The sequence below is a fragment of the Bufo gargarizans genome, chromosome 1, assembly GCF_014858855.1.
Source record: "Bufo gargarizans isolate SCDJY-AF-19 chromosome 1, ASM1485885v1, whole genome shotgun sequence".
In the NCBI taxonomy this organism is placed as follows: Eukaryota; Metazoa; Chordata; class Amphibia; order Anura; family Bufonidae; genus Bufo; species Bufo gargarizans.
In genome coordinates this window covers 633,635,273-633,659,097 of record NC_058080.1, presented here as the reverse complement: position 1 = coordinate 633,659,097, position 23,825 = coordinate 633,635,273, and the positions used below count along the sequence as shown (strand labels likewise).

The following is a 23,825-nucleotide window of genomic DNA, read 5'->3' as shown; positions in this document are numbered from 1 at the left end:
ATGTGGTCTAGCAAACACGGGCAGGGAAGGTTACATAATTTTTACTGCCCACTGGGTGAACCGTCTGATGGCTGTCAAGCATGTAACCCTTGGCTCCAGTGTGGATTTGGTGTTACCGCCAACAATTGCATGCAGGCCTGCCTCTTCTTTTCCTCCTCCTACTCCATCCTCCGTCTCCTCCTCGGCTGACTCCTCCTTTTCCACTGCTACCGCCTTTTCCGCTCCGCCCCCCAAGCTCCCCAGAACCTATTCGACGTCCCAGGTGAGACGTTGCCATGCTGTGCTGCAGCTGTTGTGCCTGGAAGCCAAGAGCCATACCAGTCCTGCACTGCTTTTAGCTCTGCGGTCACAGGCCGATCAGTGGCTAGCCGTGCTCAATTTGACACTTGGTACTGTACTGTGCGACAACGGTGGCAATCTGCTGAGCGTGCTGAACTTAGTCATGCAGCAATTTGTTGCCAAATACCCCGGGGTCCAGGACGTCTTGCGGCAGGCCAGGAAAATCTCCTGGCTTGCCTTGCTGGCGTTCAGCGGCGACACCACTTGCCCGTCAGACGTCTGATTTGTGACAGCCCGACTCGCTGGAACTCTACCTTGTATATTCTTGATAGGCTGCTCCAGCAGCAACGTCCTGTTAACGACTACCTGTACGAACTCTGCAGCAGGACAGGTCCTGGGGAGCTTGGTTTCTTTTCAACGCGCCAGTGGCTGCTCATGCGCGACTCATGCAGACTTCTGCGGCCATTTGATGAGATCACTAAACTGCTCAGTCGCAGCCAGGGCGCCATCAGTGACATTGCACCTTACGCATTGTGTCGCGTCACTGATCAAGCCGTCAAGGAGCAGGAGCCGGAAGATGAGGAAGTCGCAATGCTGAATGAATTCCCAGGGGGGCTACTCCATCTGAGACAAGTCAGCAGGAGTGTGAAGAGGAGTCAGAGGAGGATGGTGGCTGGGGGGAGGAGGTCCAAGAAGAGCAATCTTTGAGGGGGACCTTAAACTTTTCGGGAATCCCTGGTGTTCGTGGCTCGGGGAAAGAGACCGAGGACAACATTCTCCTGGGCGATGAGCAGGAGCCAGGCCGCTCTACCACTTCCAATTTAGTGCAAATGGGGGCCTTCATGCTCCAGTGTTTGAAGAGGGACCCCCGTATAAAAAGAATAAATGGCAAGGACCAATACTGGGTGGCAACGTACTTAGATCCCCGGTACAAACACAAAATGGCGGACATGTTACCAGCATCACAGAAGGCTGGCAAAATGCAGTATTTCCAGGCCTTGCTGCGAAACATGCTGCATTCTGCTGTTGCGGACGCTGATGGAGGAATTTCCACCCACAGCAAAACAGGTGCGGGTACAAATCCTTCTGAGCCTACAAGAAGAGGGCGGTTTGAAGATGTGTTGGTCACTTCGGATGAGATCATTCTTGAGGCTAACCTATCGACAGCTGCCCTCCGGATCCAGCCTCAGGGAACGCCTAGACCGACAGGTGTCCGACTACATCGGGTTAACGGCCGATGTGGACGCTCTGAGAAACGAGGAACCCCAGGACTACTGGGTGTGCAGGCTTGACCTGTGGCCAGAGCTGGCACAACTTGCCATGGAACTCTTGGCTTGCCCCTCGTCGAGTGTCCTGTCCGAAAGGACGTTCAGCGCAGCAGGGGGGATCGTCCACTCGCCTAGATCACAGCAGTATGGACTATCTCACATTTCTAAAAATTAATGAGGCATGGATCTCGGAGGAATTCAACACCTGTGACGACCACATGTAATTGAATTTCCTCATGCCAGCCCACACATATCCGCCACCACCCAGAGCAAAGAATGGTCCTTCTCTTATGTATATACAGCGGCATAAAAGGCCTTTTCTGTCAGGTGAATGCCTAATTTTTGGGGCCTGTACTCCAGTGGCCTACAGTAAAATTTTTAGCCGGTGACCGTCTATTGTACCTCCAGCCACATCATCACAAGTTCTTTTATGTCAGGTGAATGCCTCATTTTTGGGGCCTGTACTCCACTGGCCTAAAGTGAACATTTTCTAGGCTCCAGCAGGGCACATTTTTGGGAGCTTCCCTTTAAGACACATAAAAATGGGCCCTGATTAAAATTCATATTTTTTGTGGGAATTTTTGCCATTGATCCCCCTCTGGTATGTCACTGTCCATGTTATGGGACTATTTCTGCACTTCTAGTAAGTATTTGGTGGCTGCCAATATGACCTGAAGGGTTTTCTGGTTCGCCTGCCATTAAAGTGAATGAGGCCCGCTGCGAACACGCGGTTCACAATCATTTAATCGCGAATGCGCGTTCGCGAAACATCCCAGACGATGTTCGTCCATCACTAGTCTTGGACTGTATTCAGATGCTGCATTTTTTTCAGTTGCTATGGATAATGGATTTGTGCTGTGAGACTGTGATGATGCGCTTTATCTGAAGATGTAAATGCACTTTAAATGAAGTTGTTGTGTCCTGTATAAGGAGTGCAAAGGAATATTGGCTCAGTTGCCCATAACAACCTCAGCAGCTTCGAAAAATGAAAAGTGGAGTCTGATTGGTTGCTATGGGCGACTAAGCCGGTTCTCTTTTGCACCAGTTTTGATTTCCTCATCTTTAAATGCTTTTGACTAGAACTGTTCCTCCAGTTTTTTTCACATCCCCCCCCCTCACTGAGGTATTATTCCACTTTTTTGGCAACTTTTAAAATGTTGCAGCTGAATCTGGCATGCACCACAACAAGCCCACTTTTCTACCCACTGTACCAATGTGCTGAGGGAGACGAAACAATGGCGTGGAATAAAATGTGCGACTCTTTTCTGTCAGAATTCTGGCACAAAGGGAATTAACAATTTTCGCCCCCATAGTTGAGAGAAACACCTGAGAAAAACGTCCTGAGCGACGGGGCAGATCCATCCATCATCAGTGGTCCCGGAGAAGGGAGATCTCTGAGGGATTGGAGGAGGGGGGCGGGGGGGGGGGGCGGTGAAGAGTCAGTTATAGGTGTCAACCCTGGACTAGTAGCGGGTCAGATGACTCCTATGATGCTGTTAGTTGGGCCATTACATGGGCGTATAACAGAGTCCATTGTGTCAAACCATTCTGGATAGAACAGAACCATCATTGTTTTATGATGTATTATCATCAGTCCTGTATCATCATCATCATCATCATCAGTGCTGCATTATTATTAGCTCTGTATATTATTATCAACACTGTATATTATTATCAGCACTGTATATTATACAGTGGGGCAAAAAAGTATTTAGTCAACCACCAATTGTGCAGGTTCTCCCACTTATAAAGATGAGAGAGGCCTGTAATTCTCATAATAATTATACCTCAACTATGAGAGACATAATGAGAAAAAAAAATCCAGAAAATCACATTGTCTAATTTTGAAAGAATTTATTTGCGAATTATGGTGGAAAATAAGTATTTGGTCAATAACAAAAGTTAATCCCAATACTTTGTTATATACCCTTTGTTGGCAATGACAGAGGTCAAACGTTTTCTGTAAGTCTTCACAAGGTTTTCACACACTGTTGCTGGTATTTTGGCCCATTCCCCCATGCAGATCTCCTCTAGAGCAGTGATGTTTTGGGTCTGTCGCTGGGCAACACAGACTTTCAACTACCTCCAAAGGTTTTCTATGAGGTTGAGATCTGGAGACTGGCTAGGACACTCCAGGACCTTGAAGCCACTCCTTCGTTGCCCGGGCGGTGTGTTTGGGATCATTGTCATGCTGAAAGACCCAGCCATGTTTCATCTTCAATGCCCTTGCTGATGGAAGGAGGTTTTCACTCAAAATCTCACGATACATGGCCCCATTCATTCTTTCCTTTACACGGATCAGTCGTCCTGGTCTCTTTGCAGAAAAACAGCCCCAAAGCATGATGTTTCCACCCCCATGCTTCACAGTAGGTTTGGTGTTCTTTGGATGCAACTCGGCATTCTTTCTCCTCCAAACACGGCGAGTTGAGTTTTTACCAAAAAGTTCTACTTTGGTTTCATCTGACCATATAACATTCTTCCAATCCTCTTCTGGACCATCCAAATGCTCTCTAGCAAACTTCAGACGGGGCCGGACATGTACTGGCTTAAGCAGGGGGACACGTCAGACACTGTAGGATTTGAGTCCCTGACGGTGTAGTGTGTTACTGATGGTAGCCTTTGTTACTTTGGTCCCAGCTCTCTGCAGGTCATTCACTAGGTCCCCCTGTGTGATTCTGGGATTTTTGTTCACCGTTCTTGTGATCATTTTGACCCCACAGGGTGAGATCTTGCATGGAGCCCCAGATCGAGGGAGATTATCAGTGGTCTTGTATGTCTTCCATTTTCTAATAATTGCTCCCACAGTTGATTTCTTCACACCAAGCTGCTTGCCTATTGCAGATTTAGTCTTCCCAGCCTGGTGCAGGTCTACAGTTTTGTTTCTGGTGTCCTTCGACAGCTCTTAGGTCTTGGCCATAGTGGAGTTTGGAGTGTGACTGTTTGAGGTTGTGGACAGGTGTCTTTTATACTGATAACAAGTTCAAACAGGTGCCATTAATATAGGCAATGAGTGGAGAAGCCTCTTAAAGAAGAAGTTAGAGGTCTGTGAGACTAGAAATCTTGATTGTTTGTAGGTGACCAAATACCTATATTACCGAGGAACTTACCAATTAAGTCATTAGAAATCCTACAATGTGATTTCCTGTGTTCTTTCCCCCCATTCTGTCTCTCATAGTTGAGGTATACCTATGATGAGAATTACAGGCCTTTCTCATCTTTATAAGTGGGAGAACTTGCACAATTGGTGGCTGACTAAATACTTTTTTGCCCACTGTAATGCTTGTTATCAATATGATCCTCTGCACTGAATAGCACTATATAGTATCCGTACTGTATAATACTTATACTGTATATTATAATGTATAATATAACCAGTGCTGTATATGATTATCAGCACTGCATATTATAATATATTTTATCGTCACTGCTGTATATTATTGTTAGCTCTGTATATTATAATGCATATTATTACGCTGCTGTACTTATTATCAGTGCTGTATATTATAATATATTATCATCAATGCTGCATATTATTACTTGCTCCATATATTAACATAAATTATTATGATCAGCGCTGTATAGTATAATTAATATTATAACCAGTGCTGTATAGTATGTGCACTATTCCAGCCATTGCTCTGCCGCACAGTATGAGGAGCCGTGTGTACAGCGCTGTATATTATAGTCACTGGTGGGTATATGACTCTCTATGAGGAGCCGTGTGTACAGCGCTGTATATTATAGTCACTGGTGGGTATATGACTCTCTATGAGGAGCCGTGTGTACAGCGCTGTATATTATAGTCACTGGTGGGTATATGACTCTCTATGAGGAGACATGTATGCAGCGCTGTATATTATAGTCACTGGTGGGTATATGACTCTCTATGAGGAGACATGTATGCAGCGCTGTATATTATAGTCACTGGTGGGTATATGACTCTCTATGAGGAGACGTGTGTACGGCGCTGTATATTATAGTCACTGGTGGGTATATGACTCTCTATGAGGAGCCGTGTGTACAGCGCTGTATATTATAGTCACTGGTGGGCATATGACTCTCTATGAGGAGCCGTGTGTACAGCGCTGTATATTATAGTCAGTGGTGGGCACTATCACTCTCTATGAGGAGCTGTGTGTACAGCGCTGTATATTATAGTCAGTGGTGGGTACTATCACTCTCTATGAGGAGACATGAGTACAGCGCTGTATATTATAGTCACTGGTGGGTATATGACTCTCTATGAGGAGCCGTGTGTACAGCGCTGTATATTATAGTCACTGGTGGGCATATGACTCTCTATGAGGAGCCGTGTGTACAGCGCTGTATATTATAGTCAGTGGTGGGCACTATCACTCTCTATGAGGAGCTGTGTGTACAGCGCTGTATATTATAGTCAGTGGTGGGTACTATCACTCTCTATGAGGAGACGTGTGTACAGCGCTGTATGTTGTAGTCACTGGTGGGCATATGACTCTCTATGAGGAGACATGAGTACAGCGCTGTATATTATAGTCAGTGGTGGGTACTATCACTCTCTATGAGGAGACGTGTGTACAGCGCTGTATATTCGTCCACTACTGTATGAGGAGCCGTGTGTACAGCGCTGTATATTATAGTCAGTGCTGGGTACTATCACTCTCAGTATGAGGAGAAGTGTGTACAGCGCTGTATATTATAGTCAGTGCTGGGCACTATCACTCTCTATGAGGAGACGTGTGTACAGCGCTGTATATTATAGTCAGTGCTGGGCACTATCACGTCTCTATGAGGAGACTTGTGTGCAGCGCCGTGCACCGTCCTCTCCGGGCCCCCGGCCGCCCCGCTCTGGGGGTGACTGCTGGGCGGAGCTGTCAGAGGGGAGGAGGAGGAGGGAGCGGTGCGGCGTGAGGGAGACGCCCAGTGCTCAGCCTCCTCCTCCTCCCTGTCCGGCTCTCAGTGTGGACGGCTCCCGGGGATCTGTGCTCCTGTCGTGTGTCGCCTGCGCCGCTGCGCTGTCCCGTGTGCTCCGGGCAGAGATAACTCTCATCCTCCGCTCTCTCTCTCTCTCTTCCTCCTTATTGGTGTCTCCTGGAAACTTTCCCGCGATCGTTAAGGAAGAAAAGAAAGCGGCTGTGCCCGGCTCCCGGCGTCCTCCTCCCTGAGCGCTGCAGTCCCGCCGCTGTGCCCCCGAGCCCGGCTCTGCGACCTGGATGGATGGGTATGGGGAGAAGGGCCGCACTCTCCTGCCCCGGGGCTGACCGCCGCGGCCCCCTGCACCTCCTCCTGCTGCTGCTGGCCCTCTGGGGGGACACAGGTAAGAACTTCTGGCTACAGCTGGTGCCCCTAGTCACAAAGTATACCCATGGTACTGGTGTCAGTAGTGAACATCCGAACTGTGATTGTGCCAGAACCGGATAATAGGACCTTCCATTCTAAATGAAGCCCCTGGTACCAGAACCGGATAATAGGACCTTCCATTATAAATGAAGCCCCTGGTACCAGAACCAGATAATAGGACCTTCCATTATAAATGAAGCCCCTGGTACCAGAACCCGATAATAGGACCTTCCATTATAAATGAAGCCCCTGGTACCAGAACCCGATAATAGGACCTTCCATTATAAATGAAGCCCCTGGTACCAGAAACAGATAATAGGACCATCTATTATAAATGAAGCCCCTGGTACCAGAACTGGATAATAAGACCTTCCATTATAAATGAAGCCCCTGGTACCAGAACTGGATAATAAGACCTTCCATTATAAATGAAGCCCCTGGTACCAGAACCAGTTCATGTAAATAGCAATGATTATGCCCATGGTACCAAAACTGGTTGATGTCAGTACTGATCCCCCCCCCCCACCTGTAGTTATACATATGGTACTAGAACCAGACCATACCATTACCAAGCCCTCCTAAGAATAATGATGCCCATGGTACCAGAATCGGATGTTGTAAAAAGTAATTGTGTCTATAGTACAGAATCGATGCCCATGGCGAGCCATCAGTGATCGTGTCCTTGTCACCATGAGCTGTGGTACCAGAATAATCTGATCCAGTTCATTACAATAACAAGCTGTGTCCTGGAACCAAATGAATCAGGTAGATCTATAATGTGTGCCATGATACCATCAGATGCTACCTGTAGAAATGTCACTTACTAGGACAATGGATTGGACTTGTATACCGTTCTCATTGATGGTGGCCCGGCAAGTGATGGACTTGGTACTGACACAAAGGACTTGCTGGTCATGGATGATCAGTAGATGAAGTGTCATCATTTATCAAAGGAGATGGATTGAATCAGGGAAAGTTGTCATTTCTGGAACCCCAGGGATATAGGGACATGTGTGGATTATTATATGAATTTAACCATTGAGTGGCTAAGAGGATGAACCTCAAGCGGATGGATCTTCAGTACAAATGATAGTTGTAGTAGTGCTGTGTAGATTGAGTTTCCCCTCTATACTGTCAAGAGATTAACCGGCAAGCCCATGAATGAAGGCTCCATCTGTAGGTGAGGTCCATCGCTTCTCCAGGAGTCACGTCCTGCTTCTGCTCCAGGCCTCTATTGACCACTTCCCCTTTTATCCTAATTATTTATTGATGAAATGCCAACGTGTTCAACATTGTAAGGTTATATACAAAGTGGCATTCATTAAATGTCTCCCCTTTCAGGGCTAGGGCCACCAACTTTGCCTCCAGAGCCTTGTATAAGATTTTATAGAGTTTGACCAGAACATCTGCAGTCACAAGGGAAGCCAATTGTTTGACAGTGATGTTACTGTGGGACCTGTCTCATGTCATTTCTAGTTATCTCACCACTAGCAGTGCCAGGAATGGACTTCATACTGCAGGAAAGTGTCAACTCAATCCAGGAGCCAGTTTCACGTTTGACTGAGGAACGTTTATAGACCCAGAAATTTAGGTGCAAGACACCACCTGGCTCCTGGTTGTCCTCCAACCTTCCCATACATAAAAAGCTTTGATTATGGCCATGGTGTGACATCCCGAAACATGCAAAGATATCTAGGAGGACATTGTATCTCTTGTAGTGGCAGATGTTTGGGGATTTGTTGTCACAGCATCCTGTCAGTGCGTCTCTGAAAACCCCTGGAAGACATATGAAATTGATTGTTTTGTTGCTGTTGGTGAGATTGGACCAGTGACCACCTAAGAAATGAAAGAAGCATTAGATAGTAGTAACACAGGGGTATGGAGGTGAGTAGAGAATGTGGGGAATAGTGGCATTTTGATGGTGTGGAAACTTCTTTGTGTGTGAAGATCTGACGGTCCAGCCTGGCATGCCACATTACACTACCATGTGAAGAGGAAGGTCAGGAAGTGGTATCATCTTCTCGTATACATGGCCCTTGATGTGAGTCCTTTTCCTGGAGGGCAGTGTATTGATGTCTGTGTCCCATGGTACTTTATTGTAGAGCGTACACATGATTGTTGTGCTGTCTCGGCATCTGTGCCCTTTGTACTGCATATTGGAAGAGGTGTTGAAGTCTGCTGCCATTGCCTCGTACAGCTGGTGAATGGTCCCCAGAGATCTACTGTGAACATCTGTGATTTCCCCAAGGTGGCATTGCATCAGGAGGCCGGGCGGATGCTCCTCGAAGAACCTTTAATGGCTTTCAAAAGAGATATATGTGTCTGTCTATCTATCTGTCTGTCTAGTGGAGATGTATCATCATATACATTTCTTACATGTTTTATATTATTATTTATTAGATAAAGTGAGTTTTTTTTTTTTTCTTCTATGGACTTCCGTTTGGCCTGTAATCAGGTGCTGCCATCAGTCTATCTATCTATCTATCTATTATCTCTATATCTCTCGTATCTATCTCATATATATTATCATATACATTTCTTGTTATATTTATTAGGTGTTTTATATTATTATTTACTACACAACTATTTGGCCTGTAATAAGGAGCCGCCATCAGGCTTTGGCTCAGCCGCCCCCAGTGATGCCCTCCTTGGTCTGACCCTGGATGTCACTTTGATTGTCCCTATGTGTTGTCGCCGATCCACTCATTATCTGACTTGCATAAAATCTGATCCATTCTCTTCTCCAGAATGATGTCTTTTATTAATCTAATCTTTTGTATATCTTTTTACCTCGGTGTTCTCTGTATTGCAGACATGGAAGAGTTAAGTCCTCCTTGTTAGGTATATGATGTGTAATGATCCAGATGTCTCCCCCACCCCCCAATTCCTTTCCTGGTGTTTGCTGAGATCAGGTTTCCAGCTCCTACAAGGAGAAAGGGGAGCCTTGTGCTGATTCTGCTCTGAATGGGAGTCAGGAAAAAATTAACCCCTGCAAAACTGGTGTTCTAGTGCCCACTTATCAGCCTCTACTAGGTAGTGGGGCAGGGCATTTATAGGCTGGCATAGCAGGCTGGGTCTGGTAGGCACTGCCGCCACTCCTGAGCTTTGTGAAGCTAATTATGGCTGTAATTGTAACAACTGATGTGTGCAATGATATGTGGTTTGCAGCAGTAGAAGCCTGTCACAAGTAGAGGATTGGATTACAACCCCTATCCTACTTCCTTCCCTCTGGCAGTGAATGGTTAAGTTGGGGTTGCTCCGGTGAGGTTAGAATTGCATACTGGAGTTTGAGACATGCAGGGTCCACATATGTGATTTGACCTTTGCATAACGTCCTAATATTTGTGGCTTGTGACTAATTTGAACAGTTTGTACGGGCTGGATGGCTGAGAGGTGCTTTTGTTCAAGATCATTACCTTGAATAATTCCTGCAGTGATTAGTCGGGGAAAGGTTGAGGCCGGCTAATCTAAATCTGATCAACAAAGCCTGATTATCTATTAAATGTTTACATCTGGATTTCTATCAGCGGGTTATTAAGTAACCACATTGCCAGCTCACAGATTAGTCCTTTGTGACCATCACTCTGTAGAGTGCACTGAAATTGTTGGGCTACATGCACACGATCAGGATTGCGTGCGGATTTTCCGCGCCGTAGGTCATGTACATTGTATTCTATGAGAATTTGAAATTCTCAATGCACATGTAGCAGAATTTTTTTCCGCGCGGATTTTGACCTGCGGTGCGGATTTTAAAATCCGCAGCATGTCAATTTACTTTATTTTTCCTGACCGGATTTTCTTCATTCACTTAGTGAAATCCGCATGCGGAAAATCTGCACCAAATCCGCACCAATTAATGCGGATTGACCGCACAGATTTGCCTGCGAACACCTGCGGATTTCAGTGCTGATTCTCCGCACATGAATCCTGAACGTGTGCATGTACCCTTGGAGTCACGGATTGACCTGGTATCAAAGGACTCAATCATATAACACTTGGGCACTTCTGTCTAATGCTGGCCTTGTACACTAATGTTGGCCAAACCTACTGACAGTGGCGGGACCAGCTGACCATCTAATGTGTATGGGGGGCCAGCATCTCCCCACCTACAGTTCTATAGTTCTCATGGGAGGTAAGGATCAGGACCAGCTGACCATAATGTGTATGGAGGGCCAGCCTCTCCTCACCTACAGTTCTACAGTTCTATAGATCTCATGGGAGATGAGGTTCAGGACCAGCTGACCATCTAATGTGTATGGGGGGCCAGCCTCTCCCCACCTACAGTTCTCATGGGAGATAAGGATCGGGACCAGCCGACCATCTAATGTGTATGGGGGGCCAGCCTCTCCCCACCTACAGTTCTATAGTTCTCATGGGAGGTAAGGATCAGGACCAGCTGACCTTCTAATGTGTATGGGGGGCCAGCCTCTCCCCACCTACAGTTCTCATGGGAGATGAGGATCGGGACCAGCCGACCATCTAATGTGTATGGGGGGACCTGCCTCTTCCCTAACTACAGTTTTCATGGGAGGTAAGGATCGAACAGTTGGATTTCATATGTCCAATCCTTTTGTTATTGTGGAGATAAGCCACTGCTAGAGGTTTCTGGGGGTGCTTATTCCCCTCATTCAGATCATATATTTGCTTAGTTTAGTGCCTTGAAAAACAAGGAGACCGTACAAACTAGGGATCGACCGATATTGATTTTTTAGGGCCGATACCGATACCGATAATTTGTGAACTTTCAGGCCGATAGCCGATAATTTATACCGATATTCTGGGAATTTTCATTTTTGAAAAAAAAATTAAAATTCCCACAAATCTGCTGAAAATTAATGTTTATTGTTAATGTGTATTTTTATTTTTTTTGTAAATCTTTCTTTTTCATTTATATTTAATATTTTGGTGTTTTTATTTTTATTACTTTCTTTTTTTTTTTAACTAACTTTTAGCCCCCTTAGGGACTAGAACCCTTGTCCTATTCACCCTGATAGAGCTCTATCAGGGTGAATAGGAGCTCACACTGTCCCTGCTGCTGTGTGCTTTGTGCACACAGCAGCATGGAGCTTATCATGGCAGCCAGGGCTTCAATAGCGTCCTGGCTGCCATGGTAACCGATCGGAGCACCAGCATTACACTGCTGGGGCTCCGATCGGAGGAGCAGGGGAGAGGGAATCCTGTGGGGGGCGCACTGCGACTGGGGTGGGGGGGGCCCTATGCGCCACCACTGGTTAATACTGGGGGGGAGGGGGGGCGCACTGCGCCACCAATGCTTAATACTGGGGCGTTTGGGGGGGCGCACTGCGTCTGGGGTGGGGCGCACCACTGTTTAATACTGGGGGGGAGGGGGGGCGCACTGCGCCACCAATGCTTAATACTCTGGGGGCTTGGGGGGGAGGCGCACTGCGCCACCAATGTCTGATACTGGGGGGCCTGGGGGGGGCGCACTGCGCCACCAATGAAGCTTAATCTCTAATTTATTCATATACAGGAGGCGGGAGCTGGCTGCAGAATCACATAGCCGGCTCCCGACCTCTATGAGCAGTAGCTGCGATCCGCGGCACCTGAGGAGTTAACTACCGCAGATCGCAGCTACAGCTCATAGAGGCCGGGAGCCGGCTATGTGATACTGCAGCTCCCGCCTCCTGTATATGAATTAATGTGAGATTAAGCTTCATTGGTGGCGCAGTGGCCATAGCTCCTCCCCTCCTCTTGTCCCCTGTCCTCCCATTGGCTGGAGCGGCAGCAGCAGCACAGGGGGAGGAGACACTGCTCCTTCTCCCCTGTGCTGCTGCTGAGGGAACACGGAGAGCGCTGTCAGCAGCGCGATCTGTGTTCCCAGGACGTTATCGGAATATCGGCAAAATAAATGCCGATAACGTTCAAAATCCTGAATATCGGCCGATAATATCGGTAAATCCGATAATCGGTCGATCCCTAGTACAAACCCCATACAGATGTTGTCTTTGGTCTAATTCGAACCCAGGACCCCAGCTCTACAATGCACCAGTGCTAACCACTCAGCCACAGAGTTTCAAGGCTTTCTCTATTCTACTGTGAGACATAAATGACACGCTCAACTATAATCAGAAGTGAATGGAGAAATCTGCGCATGCACCGCATCCTCCCCCTGCTTTTTAGAGAAGGTCCCCTGGGTGAGACCCGCACCTGTCAGAGATTTATGGCATATCCTAGAGATATGGCACAAATATCCACGTGGGACAGCCCCTTTAAGCCATAACTTTAAAGGGGTGTGCACTATTGTTAAACTATTCCCATTCACCTCTATGGGACGGGGCTCGGTCCTGGTCACATGAAGACAGGAGCCGCCCCATAGAATGGGAACGCCATAGTTGTAATTACACTTCTCACTGCTGCAATCAACAGCGGAGTCAACCCCAGCCCCGATCTGATATTAATGACCTGTCATCAATAGAAAAAAAGCCTTTAAATGGGTTGTGTCACTTCAGTAAATAACATTTATCATGTAGAGAAAGTTAATACAAGGCACTTACTAATGTATTGTGATTGTCCATATTGCCTCTTCATTTTTCCATCCCATTATACACTGCTCGTTTCCATGGTTACAACTACCCTGCAATCCATCAGCAGTGGCCGTGCTTGCAAACTGAAGGAAAAAACGCTGGCCTTTGTGTACTCCCGTGGTCCCGGCCACCAGAAAGGCCACTGCTTTTTCCTATAAAGTGGAAGCACGACAACCACTGCTGGATTGCAGGGTGGTTGTAACCATGGAAACGAGCAGTGTATAGTTTGATGGAAAAATGAATCCAGCCAGCAAAGGAGGCAATATGGACAATCACAATACATTAGGAAGTGTCTTGTATTAACCTTCTCTATATAATAAATGGCATTTGCTGGAGTGAGAAAAGCCCTTTAAGTCACCTATACATTTTAGATCAAAGTTGGCAGAATCTGCCAATATATTTTTGGGGCAGCCTGACGGTCAACTATTGAATTTGTATGTCTGCTTTAAAGGGATTGTTCACTTTTGACAGCACCTTTTTGTTTTTAGCATATCCCTGGGAGTCCCAAAAATCATCTAAAGGAAAGAAAATCTGTGTATCATGTACCATGGCAGAGAAGATAAAAATTGAGTCCTCAGTCAGAGATACCTTTTAATGCTGAGTAGATGACAACAAATGGAGACTACTGTGTGACTCTTCAGATTCCGTCTTGTACCACGCCTCGTGAGGAGCTCTAAGTAGTCTTGAAAGTCTGCTGTTTGTTGTCCTCTATTCAGTAAGCCATTAAAAGGTATCAGCGCTTGAGAAATCTCAGTTCTTATCTCCTCCTTGGATCTGCTGTACTCTGTGACCTGATAACAAGTCTTCAGTTTCCTTGCAGCGTCACCATAGGGGAAATGAAACACTACATAGTGGCCCATGAAAATGGAGAGCGGTCAGTGTAATGCGTTGACACGCCGGGTCCTCCAGAGACACAGACTCTTTGTAGCTGCTCTCCTCCTGGTTAATTGCAGACCCCACTAATAACTGTGTAATCCCTGGGGCTGCATTCACACAACATCGAAAAACGGCCATGTGGCAGCTGTTTCCAGAACCAATTAAAGTCTAGGGGGCCATTCACATGGACAGGTTTTTGACAGCAATATCTGCAGTCCCATCTCTGGAACCTGCTCCTACTTCAAGAACGGGGCCTCGCTGTAAAAGAAGAGGATTCCTCCATTCACTGCACCTTTCATTTTTAAATTATTATTATTATATAGCGCTGACATAATCCGCGGCTCTTCACAGACAGACATTATCGTTACTCGCTGTCCCCAATGAAGAGCACAATGTAATTTATCTATCAGTATGACTTTGGAGTGTGGGAAATGTCCTATTTTTGGCTGTTTTCTTGGCCAGATTAAATCAATGGACCCGTTTTTAATGGCCGTTTAGACAGGAGTATGCATGTCTAATGACCATTAAAAACGGGCAGGCTATATAAAAAAAAAAGGCCTTTCAGGGGTTAAAAAAAGCCTTACCACTTGCACGCTGTGGGAACAGTTGCATGGTGACTGGTAGGCATTATTCATAATGGGGGCACTAGGGGGCCATTATTCCTACTGGGTGGGCATTATTCATAATGGGGGCACTAGGGGGCCATATTCTTACTGGGGGGCACTAAGAGGGGCATAAAGGGGGTCATTCATATTGGGCGTACAACTGGGGGCATTATTCATAATGGGTGTGTCAGCCACATCTCCCCTGACCTGAACTGACTGTATCATAGTCGGGGGAGAGACAAATCAGGGAAAGTGAATATTTTCTTTTGTTCTCCCGGGAGATGAGCAGACTTCACCCCTCTCCCCATTGATTACACATACATATTCAGCTCAGTATGTGTATAGGGGAGACAGGAGAGGTAGCTGTCAGCTTAGGCTTGGCCCCCGGCACCCCTGCCGATCAGCTAGCACCACTTTCCCTTTATAATTTACCAGGCACAGTTCCCCCTCTTGATAACGGCTTTGCCTGATATTGAAGCGCTTAGTCCCATTCACTTAAATGTCACTGTGCCACCGCTGAAAGGGATACAATGCATAATGTAATCTTTAACAGCTGATCGGCGGGGGGAGTGGGGAATCGGACCCCCTCCGATCTGATATTGATGACCTATCCTGAGGATTGGTCATCAGTATAAACCGCCTGCACAACCCCTTTAATGAATATAAATATATGGAGAAACGCTTGTTACCATACGCCATAAATATTTCTCCTATTAGCAGCCACTTCCTTTTGCTTTTGACTCTGGTTGTGCATTATTTATCGCTAACTTCCTTTGCATTGCCAACCACAGCAGAATATCTTTGTGTAGTGAGGTAGGGTACCCTGGCAGTCACCGGCTCCTGCGCCCATCAATCATTTCTGCCGTTCTCCATGAATAAGCTCTGATACCAATGCAACTGGAATATATAGGTTAGTGTCAGCGAAAAAGCTGTATGGAATCCCTATCATTTTTCTTAAAAAATAAATAAATAAAAAGATCCCACCATCATAGGTACATATTTTATCTGTAAAGATCAATTCATGCATTCAGGATGTCTTTCGTTCCGTCAGCATTCCGTTTTGTGACTGGACACAATACCGCTGCAAGCTGTAGTTTTGTGACTGGTCATAAAAGCAGAAAAAAAATAACTGATCTGGCGCTGAAAACAATGTAAGTCAATGGTGACGGATCTGTTTTTTGGGGAGCCTAAACAACCTAAAAAACTGGATCCGTCACCCATTGTCTTTCGAGGTATTTAGTGACGGATCCATTTAATTCTGGTATTGAGCTCCTCTGCCGGATCTAAGTACCAGCATTAACAACGCAAATGTGAAAGTAACCTTAGGGTTCAGGCCCCTCGTTGCTTTTCATATGAAACCCCTCTCGCCCGCCCTAGGTTCTTCCGAAATCCTGCGCCGTTCACAAGATTCGCCTCGCCTGCCCACTCCATTCCCCATTATGGGTAGAGGCACAAGGCACATGCGCATTAAACGCTCTTGAGCCTCTGCCCATAATGGGGAATGAAGTGCGCAGGTGCGGCAAATCTTGTGAATGCCGTTGGATTTCTGAAGAACCTAGGGCGGGCCAGAGGGGGGAAAGGGGAGGGGCTTCATATGAAAAGCGACGAGGGACCTTGGCACTAGCCGCTTGCACGCCGCCCCAGGGCACCTTCAGAACCTAATTTACATATTTAATAAAAGTGTTTTTTAGCGAAAATAAGCGACGGGCAGCTATACGGTAAGTAGCATTCCAATATGGGGATCATGGGGTTAGTGTTCTATAATGGTCATTTTAGGTGAAAGACTCCCTTTAATTTCTATGGGGCAACAAAAAATGCGGAGGTCACCTGTGTGTTTTCCGCATCCGTGTGGCTTAGCTGCAAATTATAGAACATCTGTTACAGAATAGCCATTTTTTCAGTGCCGTCCGTGAAAAGAGCTGACGTCTGATATTTCAGTTATTTTGCTTGTGTGATGTAGAGCAATATTATGCTTAGCAGAGGTGTAGTCGTCGAGCCCTTAAAGGGGTTTTCTAGGATTTTTATACTGATGGCCCATCATCAGGATAGGTCATCGGTATCTGATCGGTGGGGGTTCGACACCCGGGACCCCCTCTGATCAGCTGTTTTTGCGAAGGCACCAGTGCTCCTGTGAGCGCTGCAGCCTTCTCCATGCGTACCAAGCACAGCGCCGTACATTGTATAGAGGCTGTCCTTGGTATCACAACTCAGTAACTCAATTCACTTCAGTGGAGCATAGCACAATACTAGTGTTGAGTGCAAGGTTCGGGTTATCTAAGATTTCCGCTACCACGGACAATAACTTATGGTTCATGGTAGCGGAATCCATAACCGAATTCTTAGATAACCTGAACCTTGTACGCCGAACTTGAAAACACAAATTCGCTCATCCCTACACGATACCAAACACAGCCGCTATACAAGATGTACGCCATTGTGCTTGGTAAGCATGGAGAAAGCTGCAGTGCTCATAGGAGTGCAGGTGTCGGACCCCCACCAATCAGATACTGATGGCCTATCCTGGGGATAGGTCATCAGTATCAAAATCCCGGAAAACCCCTTTAACTGTGTTTTATTGCTTTTCCAAGGGATAGGTGATAAATGTCTGATCTTTGGTAGCCCTTCTGCTGAGAGCCCCACCAATCACTAGAATGGCAGTCCCAAGCACCCTATTCTTCCTCACTTTACCCATGTAACAGCCTCCCTTGACTGCGTCCTCTACTGTGCAGGCAATGAAAGAGTTCAGCCCTGGCGCAGATACATACAGCGGGATCTCCTTTTGATGCGATGAACGCTTTCAGCGCCTGCGCAGTAGTGGATGCAACCAGGTAAATCATGTGACCGCTGCCATCTTGGGTGTGTGTGTGTGTATATAGAAAGTGCTCATAGGCAATGGGAGACTGCTGCAGTACTCGGCGAGCCTTTTTAGCATTTTATAGGGTATTACGTGTTTGCAGAAAGCAGACCACCGTTTACGAACACTGTAAGGGGAAGTAAATGACACAACGCCTCTTCCGGGCATACTATCCCAATACTGATTGAGATAGATAAAATAATCCAATTACTGGTCAGCACTCAGCCATTTAGAAGCTCGCAGTGTAGGTAATGCATGGTGTTTATTTCACATTCACCACCTTGTCACTCAGAAAATGCTCAACAAACAAAGCATTAATTTCATCTTGTATGGCCAGAATGCACATTTAGAAGCAGGATTCCATTAGTAAGTGCAATCTATCCCAGGAATGATGAGAACGTATGATAAGCTGTATGACACCACAACCTTTAGTAAGAGTGATGCTCACCGCGTCCAGATAAGACGAGATCGCCATTCCACCTCCGGCAAAGTGGAGGCAGTATCATTTATTTTAGTAATGCACTGTACGACAGAATTTGCTTGATTCTCTGTTCATAACGTTGGCCACAGAATATTAAAGGGCCTCTATGGTTTGCTGTCAGGAGGGCCCCTGGAGCAGGGCACATGTGACAACTCATCTTGTTGACTTCAAAGTACAGCTATCAGGCTCCAAATGGGCTTTATCCAGAGTATGACAAAAAAAGACTACCCCCATTTCAGCCGTCGCTTTCAAGACTGTCTTTGTTTAATTTTTTTTACATCAATAAATCAAATTTGGTTCAATCTTGAAATTACATAAAATGCACCCTGAGGTCTCTTTCTCAGCAACACACAATGTTTCGGGGAAATGTCACCTTCATCGTGTGTACACACATCATTTTTAAATTTGCATAGTTGCTTAATTTATATTTTATTTTAGACGAGCACTCGGTCAATAATAGAAGGCTTGTTTGGCCGACAGTTATTCTTCGAGACACGTGCACACTCAGCTTGGCATATGTTCTCAATGGGGAGAGGAAAGCATGCCACTTCCAGACACCTCTGAAGACGGCTTATCTTCCTTGAGAGCAAAAGGATCTGGCATTGAAGTTCATCACGCCGGTTTTTTCTTTCTGCTGACATCATCTGTTGGGGGAGAGTTGGCACACTCCATTAAGCTGAGTGTATACATTATCTAATGTCCTACCAGCTGACCATCTGATGTGTATAGGGGCTTCCCAACTCTCCTCCATAGGCCTAGGTTGGGGAAGATTTGGGCTGTTGTTCTTCAGCTGCCTGTTTTAGCAGTGGCGTTCCCCCAATTCAGGACACATACCTGATTGCCTGAGAGGACGTTGGCCGAGCATGGAGTAAGATGAAGCTGTAATGGGGATATCCTCATCTGGAACACTGATAATATATCGCTAGGGTATGCCATTAGTGTCAGCTGCGGGTCCTACGTCTGGGACTGGTTTCTGTCTCTGGAAAGGGACCCCCAAAGTGAACAAACAGCAGCTGCCTATGCACGGCCACACTCGGTTTTCTGCCATTGGAGTTCCAAAAACAGCTATTTCCGGCAGTGCAATGGGGCCCTTTCTATTAACTCGCTTGGCTATTTTCGGAATTCCCATAGCGATGAATGAAGAGCATGCGGTGTGTGTGGGGTGCGCTCTCCTTCACTTCGGGGGCTCATTCTCTAGATAGGAGAGGGTCTTGCCTATCAGACATTGATGGCATAACCCAACACTATGCCCAAAAAGTTCAAGATGGGGATACCCCTTTAAGGTAGCCAAACGTCAAAGTTGACAAACCTGCGAATGTACAGTAATGTGTATGGTATCTAATGTGTGCGACCACTTTAACTGGGGTTATTCGGCTCAAAACTCCATTTTGTTTCATTAGAGTGTCCCACGGAACAGCTATAATCTGCGAGATAGTCAACTGCTTCTACCAAAATTAGTGTGTTCAGCCAACGTGACTTTTCTATGTGCGCAATTTGACTTTTTCAGCAATTGTGCAAAAATCAGCGAGTGGTCATATCCATTTGATTGACACATAAACCTGTATGGGGAACAGCAGGTTTTTGAATTCTGCTACAATGGGAGTAATTGTTCCTGTGGCACTTGTTGCCTGTCTGTGGGGGGGACACACACGGTGCGTATTACGTGCAAATTTTCATGGCGAAAAATCTGAATCTTAACATAGTACCAGCAGAGTGAATGGGATTTGCCAGAGCTCGTGTACACAGTGCGTATTCTGTATACGTGATTGACCTGCGGTGCGGCTTTTAAAATTGATTGTGTGGCTAGCGTATTGTGGTTCCCCCATAGACTTTATCTCTTTATTTTTTTTATTTTTTTTATGTGGATTTTCTTTATATAAATCCGCACCCTGTGCTCGTAGCCTTTAAATGGGCACTCTGTCGATTGTCTCCGTTAGAAATAATTGTAAGGTGTAAACCCACTCTAGGCCTCGCAAAAGTATTTTATTGCATAGCTTTGAGTGAGATGTCTGCTTGCCTAATAGCAGTGAGGGGAGGAAAAAACCCAAACTAGAACTGGAAATCAATGCAGAGCATTACCTACGTGTAATCTTATCCAAATGCCAGGTAGAGCCCTCTGATTTCAACAAAGCACTGCATGCATTTCCTGAATGAAGATTGAATAGAGCGTAGGCTGCTTACTCATATACTTCATGGCGGTTCTTGGCCCGCTCCCCCAGCTTGTTTTACTAAGCATTGCTCTGGCATTCTGTCAAGGTTTTTTTTTTTTTTTTTTTCCTATTAGGCACCCCGTCTAACCAAAGTGTGTGCTGTCATTATAAATTTATGAATAATGGATATTTCTGGGTGTAGGCACAAACAATCGACGTCCAAAGAGCAGCGAGCTAAAACCTATGTGCAGGAATTAGAAGGGTCTTTATATGGGATTTGTTCTAACGAGCCTTCTGCAGGTTTGGTGCACGTATCGTCACATCCCGTGTGGGCCATGTGTTTGACGTGTACGGTATATTACAAAAAATAAAAGTATATTACAAAACAACTTAAAGGGACACTCCAGGAAGTGCATACACTGATTTATGCTTGGTGACGGGCCTGGCGAGGGCAGTGCATGCCTACCTTTTGATGGCCCCTTTTGGCCCTGCAAAAATAAAATAAAAATAAGAAATACTTTAGCACTTTTATAATGTAGTGGCATCTGATACATTCACTACTGTGGTCCATTTTGCAGACCAAAGACGCCCATTCAGGTCTATGGGTCTGTGAAAACCAGGAATTGTGGATCCATTGCATAAAAAAAAAATATTAGGTTCAAAATGTTATATATAAAAAAAAAATAATAGTTTCAAGTTTTTTGCCGATGCCCACCAATGTAAAGAAACACTGACACCCTCTGAATGCAAACCTTTGTGGATGCCAAACCGACATGGACGTGTTACTGAGGCCTATACTGTAGGCTACATTAATGATTCTGTGTTAACTCTCATCCGACAGTTTTTAATTTTGGTTGAAATCCATTATTATTGTCGACTTTAGCAGTGTACATGTGCAGGGTATGAGAGCAGCCTGCCGGATCCTCTACTTCTTCACCGCAATCCCCATTGACTTTAATGAGGACCAGCTGTGATCTAGGTGTTTTCCGGCATAAATACTGGGTTTTGGCCCGACAAAAAACATAGCACGCACCGTTTTTTTTGTCCATCTCGCAATCTGCATTTGCGCCAGATCAGCCAACCAGACCTCCTTGGACGGAGGACACAAAAGCACGCAGCGTGCAAGGTCAGATTACAGACAGCCAGGGACTGTAAGTAAATGATTAAAGCCAGGTCCTCCCCAGCAGCTGATAACAGTGCCTGGGCTGTGTGCACTGCTCCCTGTCCCTGCACTTGGCAGACGCTCCCTCACTCAGCAGAGCTGGAGAATGCAGAGTTGGAACAGCGCAGACCAGGGAAGGGAGATCTGCCGTCTGCTCAGTGTATAAATGAAAGCAACATGTGGTAAGAGGACCCCTTTGTGCTGTAGGAGATTAACCCTATAGGGGGGAGGGCTCTGGTTACTGACACTTTTGGGGGGCTATTGTTACTGGCTAGTGAGGGCAGGCGGGATTAGCCTCAGGGTGAGGGCAGTGGTGGCCATCTTAACTGAATAGTGAAATTGCAGTTTTATGCAGACTAGTTGCTAAGGGCTGAATCTTATTAAATATGGTCAGTCTAATAGTAACTGATTCTGGATTATCATGTTATGGAACTTAAAATTAGGGTCTAAGTGTGACAGTTATTTTTTAAAGAGGACCTGTCACTGCTCCTGACACGCCTGTTTTAATAGCTTCATGCATTCCCCATGTAATAAGAATTCTGGAGCATCTGTTCTTGTTAATCTATGTTGTGCCATTCCTTTATTATTTTTACTAGAAGTTCTGAATGAATTGCTATTAGCCTGCAGTAAGGGTACAGAGGGGAGGTAACCTACAGTACATGTATAAAAGCATGATTTACATGTACTGTAGCAAACGCATCATGACCAGGTTACAACCACGTGGTTGTAACCTGAAAAGTCCAAAATCCCTCGTTTGTGGCTTTTTGAAGCCAAATGCTGGACTGTTTCCTAGTTTGAACCATAAAATCTATTGAGGGCCGCCAGCAGTTTTCGGCTTATGCTACTTTCACACTGGCGTTTCTGGGTCCGCTTGTGAGATCCGTTGCAGGGCTCTCACAAGCGGCCCAGAACGGATCAGTTTTGCCCCAATGCATTCTGAATGGATAAGGATCTGTTCAGAATGTATCAGTTTGCCTCCGTTGCGCCTCCATTCCGCTCTGGAGGCGGACACCAAAACGTTGCTTGCAGCGTTTTGATGTCCACCTGACGATGCGGAGCCAAACGGATCCGTCCTGACTTACAATGTAAGTCAATGGGGACGGATCCGTTTTCACTGACACAATATGGTACAATTGAAAACTGATCCGTCCCCCATTGACTTTTAATGTAAGTCAGGACGGATCCGTTTTGACTTAGACCTTTTTTGAAGAATAATGCAAACTGATCCGTTCTGAACGGATACAAGCGTTTGCATTATAGGTGCGGATCCGTCTGTGCAGATAGAAGACGGATCCGCACCGAACGCAGGTGTGAAAGTAGCCTAATCTGGAATCGGTCATATAATAGGTTAGCAGGGGGACTGGACCTGCAGACTACTGTGGCCCTACATTACTCCTATCAAACCTTCCTTCACATACTCACTCATTGTTTGACGGATGCGGGCTGTGAGACTGGTTACCTCTCGGGTTTCTGCAGACTCTCTAAATGTGACAGTTCTTGCAGGCACAATGTGCCGCTCTCCCAGCACTACCATTTTCTGGAGGAGGAACGCCCTCAATCAGGGGAGGCCTGCTCTGCAGCCGGTCTGTTTGTTTGGATTCTTTTGCGACCTTTGAAGAAGTGACAGCCTACAAATCTATCTTGTCTGATTGCGGCATACCTTGTTTTTCTTCCAAGACGTCTTGTGAAGGGCAGAGCAGACTTGAAATGTGATTTTCTCCAGGCTGGAGAACTAGGTGGTTCTGTCTGTGAGAAGTGTAGCTCGAATTTTCGTTTGCATAGTCTGAAATCTGATATTCATTATATATATTTTTTTCTTCCTCTGTATGTACATGGCTTGGAATATTAGCTTACCACCTGTGTTTTCCTGGCAAGGTTTCCCAGGCTGTAAAGTCACATCAGGGTGGTCAGACCTAATAGCCGCAAAGAATGTATGTTTAGCAGCATTCTTCTTCCAGCGGCCAGCCTGGGTTCCTCTGTTGTATAGAAATTATCAGACAGGGTTGTAAAATGTTTCGGCAGTGACTGCGATTTGGGGGAATCTGAATAAGAAACATGTATATTATCTATCTGATCTCCTGCAATGCAGGCTCTAAAATGTAGACTGAATGGAGATCCATAAATAGAACACGCTCTGTCGTAAAGAGATGGAGACCTCTGCAGTATAGGCCTGGAGTCCTTCAGTGAGAGGTGACGAAGTATGGCCTCTTGTCTATAAATGACCGTAGACATTTGACAGATTTTGATCAAAGGGGATCTGTCAGCAGGTTTGTACCCATGACACTA

General features: G+C 45.9%; 1 protein-coding gene across 1 annotated transcript in view; it reads left to right on the top strand.

Annotated features, from left to right (window-relative positions):
• Positions 1–6,454: 6,454 nt before the first annotated feature.
• Positions 6,455–23,825, top strand: part of RGMB (repulsive guidance molecule BMP co-receptor b) — a 43,983-nt gene continuing 26,612 nt past the window's right edge. Inside the window, exon 1 of the mRNA XM_044275978.1 lies at positions 6,455–6,843. Within this exon, the coding sequence (XP_044131913.1) occupies positions 6,744–6,843 (100 nt within the window). The 5' untranslated portion in view covers positions 6,455–6,743. The remainder of the gene's footprint in view (positions 6,844–23,825) is intronic.